The sequence below is a fragment of the Pterocles gutturalis genome, unplaced genomic scaffold (assembly GCF_000699245.1).
Source record: "Pterocles gutturalis isolate BGI_N339 unplaced genomic scaffold, ASM69924v1 scaffold9158, whole genome shotgun sequence".
Taxonomy (NCBI): domain Eukaryota; kingdom Metazoa; phylum Chordata; class Aves; order Pterocliformes; family Pteroclidae; genus Pterocles; species Pterocles gutturalis.
In genome coordinates, this window is record NW_010118035.1 from 610 (window position 1) to 16,367 (window position 15,758).

Genomic DNA, 15,758 nt, shown 5'->3' on the forward strand with positions numbered 1-15,758 from the left:
ATGCACCTAGAGTATTGCATGCCAGAAAGGTAAAACCTCTGATGGGTGGAGTTCATTCAAATAGGTTTAGCCTCTCGGTTTCCGCAGACTAACTGAGAAAACTTTGGATAGCTTTCACAAAATATTGCTGGTCTTGAACAAAAATCAGGATAAACTTTTCAGGATGTTTCTCATTATTTTAGTGATGAAATTAAGGTTCAGCCCAGTCAACTGAGAGAATCTGCAGAAGGAAATGGAAGAATTTATGAAGAGCAAAGGCTGTTAGAAGAAAGTTTTACTATTCACTTGGGTAAGTAAAGTAAACTGACACCAAAACCAAACATAATAACAGATGCTTATAATGGATATATCCAAGCTATGTATTATTTACAGCGTTTAACTGTCAATGTATATGATAGATATAATTTGTAAATGTTTTGTATATGATAGATATAATTTGTAAATGTTTTGTACTAATTCTTTACATATGTAAGAGAAGTACTGTATGGTATAAACTGTATCAAACAGTATCTAGATACCTGAAATATACCTAATGGAAAACATTCTTGAAGCAAGTTTTTGTCCACTCTAGCAAGGTGACTAGTATAGAAAAGCACACTAACATCAAAACAAATAGGAGTTAAAAATTATATTTTAATTTTTCTTATGTTTGGTAAGACAATGTGGGTGCTAGATTCAATTGCCATGATAAATTAACAGAAAAAATAGATGCTTAAAATTTTTACTTTTTGTTTATGCAATGGAGACTTCTTACACTGTCTGTTTCGATTGCATTAGAATTTAATCTCTAGCCTTATAATAGGCAATAAGGCCCATTTTGGGTATTATCTGTGGCAGTATGTGAAAATATTGGATTTTTATTCTTGCTTTGTAAATTACTGATATGTATGTAAAAGTGGGTATGTGGTTAAGAACTTTACTTGTCTGAGTATTGTTGCTTATATTTCCCATATAGATATTTTTCACAAAAATTTAGGGGAATATTTTTATCCCTTGCATTTTAATAACAATCCTGAGTTTCCTCTTTTGCCGTATGTGTTAAAGTCATTTATATTCTGTACAGGAGCTCAGTTGAAGACCATGCATAACTTGAGATTACTGAGAGCCGATATGCTGGATTTCTGTAAACATAAGCGCAATCATCGAAGTGGAGTAAAACTTCACAGACTTCAAACTGCAATGTCTCTCTATTCAACTTCTCTCTGTGGCCTGGTTTTATTGGTAGATAACCGTATCAGTTCATATAGTGGCATCAAAAGAGGTGAGCCCTCTAATGAGGTGTATCATGTCAGTGAAAATAAATGGTCACTTAAAAACTTGCCGTCTTCTCTCACAAAACATATTCCCTGTAAAATCAAAATTTACTGGAGATCGTAAAGTTTTGCACATGGTGTTGGAAAAGGGTAACAAATACAAAAAGAGACAAGGGTAAGGATAGGGGAGAGAGTTGTGCTCTGACTTGCTGTTATCTCTCTCATCTGTTTCCTAGGTTTTGTTTTTGAGTAAGGAACATGTTAGAGTGAATAGCTCAGTGTTGATTTTCCTGCCTTAGACTGACTTATTATCAGTAGGGGCTTCTAACTCTCCAGTGTTAGCTTAGCATACTGGAACGTACTTGCAAAGATGAAAATGAAATATGCTAAGCTTTTAAATTCATAAGTAAATGTAAAAAACCCCATATACTTTAGATACCTGCAGCAGTATGTATTCCATTAAAAATTAACAACAAGAATATTACTTGTCTACTTCTGGAAAGCTTGATTAGTAGCCGTTTTAAGTGTATGTCTTTTGAGTAACTGGACACTATGATGAAGGTGTTCTGTATCAAGGTTAACCAGTGAAACGTGTTTGTTCATGTTCCAATTTTGATCACGGAGGCTTTCTCTGAACCACATGATTGACTTCCCCACCTTCCTCTTGGAGTTTAATAGCAAAGTATTTACTCTTGAAATGTCTCTTTGACTGGAATCACTATTACTTGTCATTCTAGCATGCTGTAAAAAAATAGACTGATATTCTTTGAAAACAGCGTAGAAGCAAGAAGGAAAGGGAAGTGTACCAGTAAAAATTACAGTCACACTTGTGCTGTTTATGGTTTCCAAGTTGCTTAATTCTGACTGTATTATTTTATATTTGTACTAATTTTCAGCTACTTTTCTTTACTGCTGTAATATTTAAATTAGTAACAAATAGAAAAGATTTGTTTTTATACTAATCTTAGGTGACAAGAGAAGGCAGACATTTAAGTAATACTGTAAAACACAAAATTGCATCTTCCAGCCACTAGTTGGTTCTTGCAGCCACAGTAGAGGGGAAAATAAGAGAGTGTATCACAATCCGTAAAATACAATCCTCAATAAATTTTGGTTTCTTTGAGTTCCAAAGGGACTTTGGTGAACTTAACTGTGGGCATGTTCCACAGCTGTCTGCACAACCATTCTTTTCAAAAACGTTGCAGGAATTAATGTTTCATGTCTCAGCTACTGTGACCTAGTCAGCTTTATTACTTAACACCATCAGTGAATGTCTGATTTTACTGAGAACCCAAATCACTATAGGCAGCAACGGAGGTTTAGGCACATTTCTTTTAATCCATTCTGTGGTGAGAGTGGTAGCTTCTGGCATAAGAGCAGTAATAAATAACTTTGAGGGGAGGCTTCACTCTTAAACATTAAAGCTGTTTGTTGCAAGAGCACTATGCAGAACCAATTCTCCTTCCTGAAAGGTTCTTTAAGAAATAAACATGCTAGGGGGTTTAAAGGTTCATAAAACTGCTGTATAGAAGACATTTAAATAATATGTTGATACTGATATTTAATAGACAGGTAGTGGCTTGTGCAGTCTAAATTTCTGGGTTACAAAAGTGCAGAAACAATTTTCTGCTTCTCTTTTAAAGCTGGGGAAGAATACAAACCTAATAGTCTTTATTTAGTGATAGGCTAGAAGCTCTTTCAAACCTCTATGAGATTTTCGAAGGTAGTTGGAGTTAATAGTTTCTTTATATATTGTATGCATTGCGTAGCTCAAGTCTCTTATATTAGGACGTTGTAAGGCTACTATGACTCGGGTTTTGAGTAGGTGTAGCACACTCAGACAAATGATAAACTAAAATTAAAGTTAATTTTAATTTAAATACGAGAGATTTTTCATTTGTTTCTTTCAAATGAAATGTGTTATGACCTTATTTTATCTTGATACACACAGAAGACACAATCTCCTGGAATATGAGCTTCTTCCTCCCTTGGTTTTGGACACCAGAATTTAATAAAGCCTTTTGAAAATAGATTTTTGTGATGGAGACTTCATGTGAAGAGATAAAATACATTAAGATTTTTGTCTTTACCCTGCCTGTTCCTGTTCACAGGAATATACAGTGGTCTCCAGATAGGTAATCAGAGTACATTGAGAACTTTAAGGAGGATTAGAGCAGGTACCTCAGAATGGGAAGCAAGTAACAATTGCTTAGTATAGTCCAGCTCCTTGCTAATAGCTTGTTTTGGCTCCCCCTGACTTGCTTGGAGAGACAGCTGGACGTTAGGATAAGGAGTTTAGAATACCAGTCACAGAGGCAGTATGTTATGATCCTAATTATCAGTATTATATTTCCAAGTCTGACATAATACTTACCAGAAAAAAGAACTTGCACCTCTTTTCAACTGATGACATTTTTCTTTAGTTTTCAGATCTGTATTTTGAGAACTAAAAGGAAAGAACTCTAGTTCCATCTTTCCAGATACATTGTTGATGAATTTCATTAATAGCTCTCATTTTTCAGAACAAACTGGAATGCTGTTGTTGCTGTTGGAATTACCTGTTACGTATGTTTTAATAAAATATCACAGATTAAAGGAATGTTAGTAATAAGACATCTTTTTTAAGATACAATTAAATTTAATACACATCTTGCTGTTATTTTGAGATTTTTTGGCCTGGGTGATTTTGTCTGAAGAGCAACAGTGCTCCAGGTTTTTTTTCCCCCAAGCAATTAATTCCTTTCAAAAAAAATGCTTTGTCTCTGACATAGTTTTTTTAGAATTTAAGGATGAGTACAGAAGGGCTTTGTCTGGTTTTGGAGGGGGTTGCCTTTGTAACTGGTCTTGCTTGAACAGTAGAGCAGAATTATGTTACTAAGCACAGCATTATGATGGAGATTTTAATCTTTTTTTATTTTTCCCTCTAGATTTTGCAACTGTATGCCAAGAATGCACGGATTTCCATTTTCCTGGAATTCAAGAACAGCTTGAAATTGTCCAGAAGGTTGTACTTAAGGCCAGAACACAGCGTAGCAGTAAGTCAAAAAGACATCATGGTCAGTGACAACCAAAATTACTTTCCTTGAAATAGGATAGAGGTCAGATGAATGTTTATGGTTATGGGCAAGTTAATTTCACTCTTCTTCAGTTACCTGATCTATAACATGGAACATTCTAGTTTGAAAAACTGTGAGAAGTCTGCATGAAATTCTCTCTTCACAGACAACATGTTCACCTGATGTCTTTGCTGCCATAACAGACATATCTTACAAAAAAAAAAAAAAAAAGTGTAAGTCCTTAGGTTCCGATCACACTTTAACAGCATAGGAAGTGTGTGCGGCCATTGTGCTTTCCTCTGCAGTCTAAACTGCCTATAGCAACACAAACTTTATCTGACTTGACTTTTTTATTTCTATTTAAACTTTAAAAATTGCAGGAGTTATGACTTTTTCCCTTTCTTATAAATGAACACTAAAAACTGAATAATAAATTGACTAAATGTATGTACTTTTTAGCACTGACCAAATCCTTGTGAATGGTTTACTTTGCAGTTATATTTACAAATCGCTGTGACATTTTCTGACCACATGGTGTTAAGGCGGTACTTGTACATTATGAAACTCTGTTTTTCTTGCAGAGAACTACTTATGTGGTTTAAATACGTCAGTAACATGAATAGATTCGTAAGAGTACATAGAGAAACAAGTTTTCTTAGGAACCTGCATATTGCTGTAGTCTTGAGTAAAATACTGAAAGCTGTTTTTATGCTGCGGATTTATGTAAATCTCTTTAAAATTTTTCTTGTAATACTAGGAACAAAATAGCTAATTACTTAAAAAGCAATATCAAAGTACTACGTAGTCGTGGGGGCAATTTAGAAGGTATAGTATTGTGTTTGAGAATATTGTGCTCTCTTTTGTGCAAATTAAAAGGTATTGTAGGATAATTAAATAGGAAAGCTAATGATTTGAGATAGGATTCAGTTCAGTGTCTGTTGAAGACAGCAAAAACACTTCCTGTTCATTCCCCTGCTTTTTGGGGACTTTATGGTAACTTTATGGTAAAAATTCAAGCCAGATACCGTCTCACAACATCAAGCTTTCATGCCAAAGCTTGATTAATAGGTGACATGTTTAATATTTGTGTTATGTATTTATATACAGAAAACAAAACTAGTGGAAATGAAGATAAACTAAAGAATATTGAACGAAACCAGTCAAATATTTTTCCGGGTGAGTTCTGTTGCATTTTCCCCCTTTTCTTAAAGCAAATTGTGTTTTATAGATGCACATTTTTAGCTCTAAAGTCAGAACATAAATTATAAACTAAACCCAAGTTGACCTCAATCAGAGGAGAAGGATGTTCTTGTGGCTAAGGCAGAGAACTGGGTGTCAGGACATCTGGTTTCTATTCCCAGCTTTGCCACTGAATCATGTGACTTGGGGCAAATCACTTAACTTCTCTGTGCCTAAAATTTCTTTTCAGAATTTGAGGGTGAAAAAGATCTCTGAGCATATTGGAAAAAGGTGACACTTAAATACTAGCAACTGATTTTATTTTTTTAAATATTTATATATATGTCATTGTTTTGATACAACAAAGCATGTTAGAATGTATTTTTTAACTTTTAGAATGTAGAAATCCGTTCCTCTCAAAGAAGAAAGCTGCTGTGGAGTTTAAAGATGGATCCACAGTTGGAGTGGGGAGGAGGAATTAAATCCATACAACCCATGGTTGAATAAGAGGGCTTCTTAAAAATACTTTCATGGTTGTCTTAGATTATAAAGTGTATTATAAATCAACTTGAGTCCTTAACAGATAAATCTATGTGAATCTTGCTGCAGTGGCTTTTGTATTATTACTCTTAGATGGTCATTGCTGGGGATTACTGCCTCCTTAGCAGTCATAGTCATACTCAGCTGTCCTAGTACAAAGCTAGTATCTTAGCTTAAATGACCAGTGAAAATAGGTTTGAAGAAAGATGTTTACCTGTTGAATGAAACGGTAGGAGTATTGCGTACCTGCTGTTCTGTTGACTCTAGTATAGACTTTTGATCTCCAGCAGAAGGGTAAGATGGAGAGACCTGCATTTCACTGCTCCTTACTCTTTCTCTACCGTTGATAAAGGAATACCAAGTCTAAAAATACCCCCAACCAGACGTCTTGGTAACTTTTTGCAAACAAATCAGTAACTAATCTTCCCGTAACTAGAATTATTTTAAGTTCTAGTGATCATTGATACCTTTGTCTTCCAGTACCTATCTCATTTGTTACATAACCTAGTATCTTTTTCCACAGACTTTTTGCATCCTTCATTTTAACCCATCCATTTTTGGTATTTCCGCCTCCCACATCTGTCTGCAATTCAGTGCTTACATTATATATTTTGAGTATTACACCTCCTCTGTGTTTGTTTTTCTGTTTCATGCTATATATAGATCATATCCGCCTGTACTGGCACTGTTATGTCTTACTACACCAGGCCTCCATGATGCCAGTGAAACCCATCAAAGCAGGGAATTGAATGTAGGACGAATGTAAAAAAATTATGTTCCAAGAGATTTTAGATCAATTAGTTTCTAACTTTATCTCCTTATGTATGAGTTCTGATCTCTGTTGTAGGGTTATATTTGCCTTTTGTCTTAAATGACCCTATCCTTACATTGCCTAACAATTGTATTTCAGTATAGATCAGTACCATGATATCTTGCCTCCTTGGTTTATATTATTCTGTAGGAGAATTCTACATCACACGCCATTCAAATCTTTCTGAAATTCACGTTGCTTTTCACCTCTGTGTGGATGATAATGTACGATCTGGTAACATAACTGCTCGGGATCCTGCAATCATGGGACTCAGGAACATTCTCAAAGTTTGCTGCACACATGACATTACTACTGTTAGTATTCCCCTCCTGTTGGTGCACGATATGTCAGAAGTAAGTAAATGTAAAGGTTTGGTTGGGGTTCATCTTCTAGGATGCAACAAAAGTGATTTTTACAAACTGTATGTTTCATGCTGGTTTAAGGCAAATGGGAAAGTTTATCCCAGTCACGTGCTCCTACCACGTCGTTGAACTGGCTCCTCAGATCTATATGGTGACCCAGATTAAGGAACTGAACCAGTTAAAAACATTTCAGCCAGCTGAATCACTTTGGTTTTTTTTATTCCCACCCTGCATTTTGGACACGTCACTTCCTTGATCCAGCTCATTGCACAGTGGCACAAGTATTAATGAAAGATGGGACTACATGCCTGGAAGTCTTCTGGCAACAGCTCTTGCTTAGAAACTATACCTTAAGGATTGCTTTTATCGCACTAGTGATACCAGATCCCCTGTTTTAATTGTTGCTAGTTAGAAAACCATAAACTAAGTTTTATGAGCAGCAGAACTAGTGAAGCTTGGCTTGGAGTTCTGCATCCCTAAACACCACCTCAGGCCTGTGCAGCAGCAACCAAATCTTACCTTTGCTCTGAACTGTCTCCCCCTTCACTGCCTAATCACTTGCATCCTTATTTCTGTCCCTGTTTCCTCTCTAAGTCCCCCAAATATCAGCTAGGCAAGAAGCAACATATTGCTGAGACTCTTCATAGGAGCGAGTGTGCTTACTTATTGTGCTGAGCTTTTGGATTCTCTTCTTCAGTGGGACACTGATGCCTAGAGCTTGCCTCTTACTCAACTGTAACTTTTCACAGTGCATAGTAATTTAATACCATTGACAACTTCTTTCTTCTGTCACATCTGGGTCACAACATACTAGCAGAGAAGAGAAGGGGGTGGAGGGGCAGGGAGAGAAACAGTGGATAGGCAGTACAGCCCTATGCCTCACATCCTTAGGAGGTGAAAAATCTCTAAACCTAAAGAAATGAGAAAAATAAGATAATGCTGCCATTATTGATGCCCTTGGATGGATAATTATAGTCTGGTGTGGGTTTTTTTAAATAACCCTTTGATTTTTCATTTGTAAATTTCAGTACTACCTTTCCTTCTTTGCAAGTACCTGACTCAGAGCAAGATAAAGGCTCACCAGTGGATTACCTTTACCAGTGGCTTTTTTTAACAGAATTTGATTGGAACACAGTGTAAAAGTGGCCCCCTTTTTGCAAGATCAGGATCTATTATTATGCAAGTGCAAACAATGCAAAAGTTAAAAATGTCCGATAATGAAGCTTCTAAAGTATATACTTCCATACATAAAAGTAGACTTTTAAGAACAGATGATACTATTACCGAAATTTTTCATCTCTGGTATCAAGGCCTTTTTTTTGGGCACAAATTCAAGTAATCAACTTGCAGGACAGCAGCCTGGGTTACTCATGGGACCCAGTTAATGTTTTTCATGAATTTATTGACCTTTTTTCTTAATGAAGTTGCCATCTGACTATATTCTTTTTTCTTTTTTTTTTCTTAAACCTTGTTATTTTAGTTTTCATTTGCATATCTGCATTTTAAAATTCAAATAAAGCACAAGAGTAAGTGTTTAACATGCTTTGAGAGTATGTTGTTGATTGCATGTGTGAAACTGAAGAATTATCTTCTTGTTTAGTGCTGGGTTCTTAAAAGGTCCTGGTAAAAGAATTTATCTTTCCTATTAAGTTTTCAGTCTTTGCAGAGTAAGCAGAAAGTGACCTGTATGATAAGTGTATGTTTAGCCAAAACTGTATTGTGTGAATTGCATTAGCAGCATTGCTTATTACAGTGCTTTGCAGCTGGCTGACCTCATTTGAAACACACACATATGTAACTTGTTGTTGAGGAAAAAGTGAATAATAACAGATTTCTGAAAGTTAACCTGAACTTGGTGCCTTCAGCAGCCCCAGTTTTGAATCTGCATTTACCACCTACTTAAAAACATTTTTGTAAAGTGGTTAACCAGGAGCACAGCTGCAGAGATGTTTGCATGCTTCATTGTGACAGGCATTCATCATGAGTTTTCTCTGTGCTTTTTTCAAAGGTTTTCTTCTTTTGTAGAAGTAATGAGTGTATCAATCTCAGTGAAGCCATTACATTTCATTATTATTGGACCTTCATATAAAGCTGATTATTTTTCTTTCTATGAAAGAAAAAAAAGGAATTCTCTTTTTCTTAGTTTTTCTTATGATTAGAACAACAACAAAAACAAATTTCTTTGTTCTGATCATTAAGTTAAAAAATGGGTTTGATGCTTGAGAAAGGCAAGAGCAGAGAAGTTCAAATTCAGGACAACTGAGGCGTTACTGTCTGATCACTGTTCTGAATCTAATATAAACTGGGGAATGAAATGGCTGTAATAGCATCACATTGCTAAAAATGCTAGAGCTGGCACAATGCCTTGGTAGTTCAATATAGGAGTCATTGCTGCTGTCCACGCAGCAACACTGTGAAAAATGTGACTCTTCAGGAATCTCAGGCAGCTGTCTCTATTGCCATAAGTTAAGACAAAAATATATATATAAAAAAAAAAGTAAAATGAAGGGAGTATAAGCTGTGTAAAAAGTGTTTATGAGCATGGTTTATGTGTATAGAGAGATTATTGATGGGTGTATTAACCTCAAGTACTTCTCATCTGAGTTTCCTGCCTTTAAATATATCGTGTTTAGGATTTGCATAGATACACTTTGAGTAAACATCTTGATAATTCTTAACTTACTAAAATTAGCCATTGAAATTTTATTTGAAATATTTGTCCCACAAGACATTTATGGACTTTAGTGTTTTCATTACCTGGTTATGACATGGTTCTGCAAAGGTATAAGCCTTAGTTTTATAAAAGAGGCAGCCCCATGTAGTGAGTCTGTCACAAATTGGTTTGAATAAAAAGGTTTGCAGGATATCTTTCTAGTCAGTGAAGTTAGACACTTTTTTTTTTTTTTTAATAAACTTAAGAAATCTTAATTTGACAACAAATCATTGCATTCTAAAAAGCAGTGAGGTGTGGTCTCTGGTAGTGAACAAACCCAAAAGTTCCAGGTGTTTTTTTGCTTGCTTGAATGCTATTAACCAAAACCCACTATAGGAGATGGGGTACTCACTTTTTTCCTGTCCCCTGCACTGTATTTTGAATTAGCACTTAACTGATCCTTCATCACTTCCACAGGTGTTACTTAGTTTTCATATAGAGAACAATCCTGATAACATGGCAAAATCATGAGAACTGTAAATCACTACTGTGTCATTTTCAGTTCTTGTGGCTTGCACTCAGTGACATTGTGGATTCAACCTGTTATTTCCCTGAGTGCCCGCAAGATTTAACATCTACGTTCCTCTGAAATAGTCCAAGGAATAGTGTCATATCCTGCTGTTTTGATCAGTCCTTTTAAGGCTTAGTTCCCTTTATTGATTATGCAATGTACTTCTGAGCTGCCTTCAGAGCAACAGAGCCTTTCGTTTTAGACACCTGTTTTTTACCTAAGTCAAAACCGTGATCTAAGAATAAAGCTAAGAATAAATGTCTACATTATTTGGGACAGAAAGCACACAGAGTTGGATAAATTATAACAAAGACCAAGTATTTCAGCTTGAAATGGAAAAAAAAAATTTGTTCAGCATTGTTCTGTCTGATTAATGTGTTGTATAGCCAAAAAGCAGCATCTGTTGATGCAGTGATTTAGTGTTTTACATCATGAAATAAAGTTTTCTGAAAAGATATTTCTAGCTTATGCTGTTTTTAACGTGTGTTCAGGGGATAGCAGGAGAGACTCCCACCTAAGCAGGAACTTTGGCTTGCAGTAGTTATTTAGTGCAGCTGTGTTCACTATACTGTTTTAGTGTTATTAGTTGGCATTCTTAGATAACCTTGCTTCTCGAATAACTTTTTTTTAAATCATGAGATTAAGCTCTTTGAAAATTACAGATTGCATAGTGTTTGGCATTGCAAAAAAACCACTGGCTTTACTGAATCTAAAATAACATAAAGCATAAATTTGAAAAGGTACGTAGAATGATAAATTTTTTTCCATGTCTGTATTCCTGTATTCAGACTAGAAAGTCCTAATTTTAATGTTGAAGAGTACATCAGAATAAATAGGTACTATTTTCTTTCTGAGAAGTGTTTACAGTGACAGGCACTCTGTCTCTGACTAGGAGACTGTTCATCTTGATACAATTCACTTTGTACTGTACAGCCAAAGAATGTTTAATGTACTAAAGCATTTAAACTGTTAACCTAAATTATTTAGACCAGTGCTTGTAACCATATCTTAAGATACCTTAAACTAGTGTCTTCTTGGTGTTTAGGTAAAAATTATCCCATCTTGGTGTTTAGGTAAAAATTTGGTGTCTGTTTGTATCTGAAACTCTTCCATCAGATGAAGATGGATTTTGTTTGTTTTAGTTCTTAATATAAACGCATTTTTAGGGGAGAAGGGCTCCTACCAGTTCCATTGTTAGAGAGAAGATTTTTACTGAAGGTGGCAGGTATGCCAATAAACCTCAACCAGAATCATGAAGAATAGCTAGGAATCATAAGTTGCTGCTGTTAAGATGTGGTCAGGAGCCTATCTTTGTCTAGCTGAAGCATGAATCTGACAGTTACCCATTGGATATTATATATTTTTCTGAAGCTCCACAGGGGAATTAAAAAGCCGTATTTCCAATGACATTAATAGGATTGTCAACAAGATCTCATCTTAAAAATATATAGGTTGTTCTAACACTGGGCTCTCCTACCAATAAGCAGTGCTTTTATGGTCACCTATAAGGTGTATGCCACCCACCTGGAATACTCTGGAAAACTGAATCCCTTTTCAGAGCCTGTAATGCTGCTTGTATACCTCTTGGGAAAATGTGGTTCTATGGCAAAAAATGCATTCTTTTTAATAACTTCCCTGCTACTCTTGTTGGCTAGGTCCGTTGAAGCTTTTCGTTTGTTGATTTTTAGGAAATGACCATTCCATGGTGCTTGAAGAGGGCGGAGCTCGTATTCAAGTGCGTCAAAGGTACGTTAGTGAATTCTTCATCTGTTTTTTTTAATTGCATTTGGTGACATCCAGCCTTTTAGATCAGGCTGTATGTTTTCACCAAAAAAGGTGTTTTTCAATAATTTATTGTTTGTTAAAACATACGCTTGTATTTTCTCTTCAAAATTATTAGCCGTCACACCAGGAATAATTTCAGACACTTAGAGACTAAAAATGTTTCGAAAGTATCTTTACAATTTAAACAGAGAGAGTAGGAGAAAAGCCCTTACTGCTGCTTTGCGCAATCTCTGAAGGAGGGCAAGAGCTGGTGGTTCTCTGCAGCATAATTTTCAGTGTCTTTTGTACTTTTGTTGCCTGAAACAATGAGGACTCCTCACATTTTTCCAGTACTAGTTTTTATGCGAATTCATCTCTTCTGGAAAGTCCTCATGACTCAACTTGGTTTTCTGTCTTTCCAAGTGGTGTTATTGCTTTCTGTATTCTTATGTGCTGCACTTAAATACTTGCACTGGTCGTTCAGAGTATTTAAAATGTTAGTGGTGTTAATTTTCTTCCTACCACCTACTTGAGGAACTTCTTCCTATTGTGACCTCTAGTAATTCACCATGTAAGGTCATCCACATAGCCACTTTCATTAAACAAGTATTTTTCTGAGTATCTTTGTTTACCACAATTGTGTTCCTGTGGACCTTGTGGTTCATTTGTTGTAGTGAAGAAAAGCTAGCATAAAAATGCCATATTGTAACTTGAGCAGTAAATGAATACTGAGCTTTTTTCCTTATAAATTAGTCCAGGTAGTTTCTGTTGCTGACAGATTGTCAGTGTACTTTTGGCAACAGACTTGTTACTCATTCATGTGGATGTGATCATGTCAGAGCTAAAGGAAAGAACTATTTCTCAATGAAAGCAAGTCATTGAAAAAACTCATAACAGTCATATTTGAAGAAAACTCTTGCTTCTACTGGCTAGCACTGTGCTGTACAGTAGGACTGGTTATTCTGTTCTTCAAGGGTTTATTGATTTTCTCCATAACTCCTCATTAGATTTTCCAGTTAAAGCAGATCTCAGTGAGGAGACTGGCAAAGTCTGACTTAATGTGGTTAATGACATCCTTAGTTAAGGCATTTAAAATCCTAATTGTATGTGAAAACTCAATCACTGCTTGATAATGGTGTAAGTGATGGGGAAGATTCATACTCTATGCATCACCTATGCAATGCTGTTTTTCAGGTTTCATGATGGAAATGGCCTCATGGGATGGAGGAATTTCTCGGACTGTACAATTCTTGGTACCACAGGTACGTTAAACCAGGTTCATATCTAACCTAGGAGACTGTTGGAACAAGAAGTTAAATGTCAGCAGATCTAGGTTTGGTTTCTCTTGCTATACCCTGCTCTTTTTGTGTGAGCTTAAATTAATCACTGGTTTTGGTCCCTTGCATATAGAACAGGAGTAGGAGGGGTTTATATTTTTTAATATCCTGTGGTATCTTCTGAGGATGTTAAAATTTCAAACTGGAAAGTTCAGCTTTGCAAATTGTGAATACATCACCTTTGAAAAGGATACTTTTTTGCTGTCATTTTCTCTGAAGAGATGGGCTAACCTTGCGTTATGTCAGTTTAGGCATTTACTATTCACATCATATAACAACTTGGAAAGTTGCAATACACTGAGTTCAGTCATGCTTCCACAAAGTCATTTATGACTCCAGGTATTTGAAGTTAATTGTAATTAAGATTCTGAAATCATTTAATATGAAGTTCTAGATGATCTTCAGAAACAGGAAGTTTTCCAAAGATGGCCAGCACTAAGTTTTATTTGTTCTAAAAAGTGGTACTGGATGGAATATAAAAATCAGAGTTATGTTAGGAAAGAAATGACATGTATTTCTTGACAATTTAGTAAAGCACTGAGCAAGGAGGGAGCCAAGAATAAACTTAAGTAGTGAAGTTGAATCTAATTCTAGAATTCAGAGAGCGCCAGTCCTGTAGATAACAAACGGCACTGCCCTGCTTATGCTAGGCAGAAATAATCAATTACTAGAACAAGAAATCTACTGGAAACAGATACGTCACGTAAATATACAAACAGTATTTTTAGATCAATCTTTTTATTGATTTAAATAGAATTATAGTACACATTTTGAAAACTGTTGTCTTCTGAAGAACACCAGTTCTCTTAAATGTCAAGAAACAAAGTGGAGAGAGTCTTAATTCTACCAAACTGCAGCAAAAAGCCAAAGCTTATTCGTGTTTGTTTTTGTTTTTGTTTTTTTTCCAGACAATTTCTGAGGAAATGTTTTACCAACTGAGTAATATGCTCCCACAAATTTTCAGAGTGTCCTCTACACTGACTTTGACCTCTAAGCACTGAGTTTTGTGTAGCATTACGATGTATCCTGTTGACAAAGGATGAGATTACAGAGATTCTGGACGGGCATGTCTCTTTTCTGAGGGATGATGACCCAGAAGTGGTATTTGTTGCAATTTCAGGAATCATGTTGTCATAATAAAAGAAATGCTGTCTGTACTTGGGTGTTAGCAATTGATTTTTGCCTCTTGCTTTCTGTTTCAGCAAAGTATTAATGTTGAGTTCCTTGCCTTTATGTGAAAGACATTCAATATAACTTATTGTATGTAATCTACAGAAATATATAGGTGATTCTCATACCTAAGTAGTAGGAATAAGAGCTTATGGTAGGAATAGGATCTTTTGCATGAGCTTCAGGTTGTTGAGTTTTAGCAGCATTTTCTGAATTTGCTCAGTGACATTTAAAAAAATATGAACAATGTCAGGTGTCTCCTTAGAATAACTTTGATTTAATTTGTCACAGTTGTCTTTCCAGGGTCACAATGACCACAAGGTAAAATGTATTACTACCTCATTTTACTGTCACAAATGAAGACAGGAAATAAACATTTAACCTGCTGCATTTTGTAAAACACAGAAGCATTTAAAAAATATAAAAATAATCTACCTGTGATGAAAAATTGAATTTTTAATTATTATTTCTTCCTCTTTTTTTAGTATGTTAACTTTTTGATTTATTTCAAGATTTCACATTGACAAGTCTGTCACATGAATAACTTCATAGGAACACTGTAGTGTTCTGGACTCTATTGTACAGGTGTATTTTGCTGCTTATTAATTATTAATGTTTTGTGGCTAAACAATCTAATCACAAATACCTGAGAGACAACTCAAGATGCACCATGATGGGGGGCAGGGAGGAGGCTGGGAGCTGCTTTTCTCCCATCTTGGACAGTCAAGAACTCAGCTGTAGACCTAGGCGTCTGGAAGAAATCCTTCAATGCAGAGACTGGCCACAGGGAAAATCCTGTCTGAAACTGGGATTCTTGGGGTTGCCAGAAGAGTCAGGCTCACAGCGAAGTAGCTGGGGTGATGAAGGTCCCAGGTAGCTTTCTGAAGTCCACAGTTCTGTTCTGTAGGAAACACAGGGATCCTGGCAGAGCTGTCTTTGAATTTGAAATCTCCTTCTATGTATTGCTAAAATTCTGGAGATCCTGGAAGACAAGTAAAAAAAAAAAAAATCTATTTTCATTGTAATTAAAAAAAAATATTATTATTGTTGTCATAATTTAGT

The 15,758-nt window shown here is 35.7% G+C and overlaps 1 protein-coding gene across 1 annotated transcript; it reads left to right on the forward strand.

Annotated features, from left to right (window-relative positions):
* Positions 1 to 182: 182 nt before the first annotated feature.
* LOC104463636 (chromosome unknown open reading frame, human C12orf4) lies at positions 183 to 14,654 on the forward strand (the record flags this gene model as incomplete). The annotated part of the gene is made up of 8 exons (XM_010076045.1): positions 183 to 289; positions 1,064 to 1,261; positions 4,181 to 4,309; positions 5,417 to 5,485; positions 6,990 to 7,192; positions 12,114 to 12,171; positions 13,384 to 13,451; positions 14,435 to 14,654. Coding segments are annotated over 8 exons (925 nt in total), but the record flags the coding sequence as incomplete, so codon positions are not given.
* Positions 14,655 to 15,758: the final 1,104 nt, after the last annotated feature.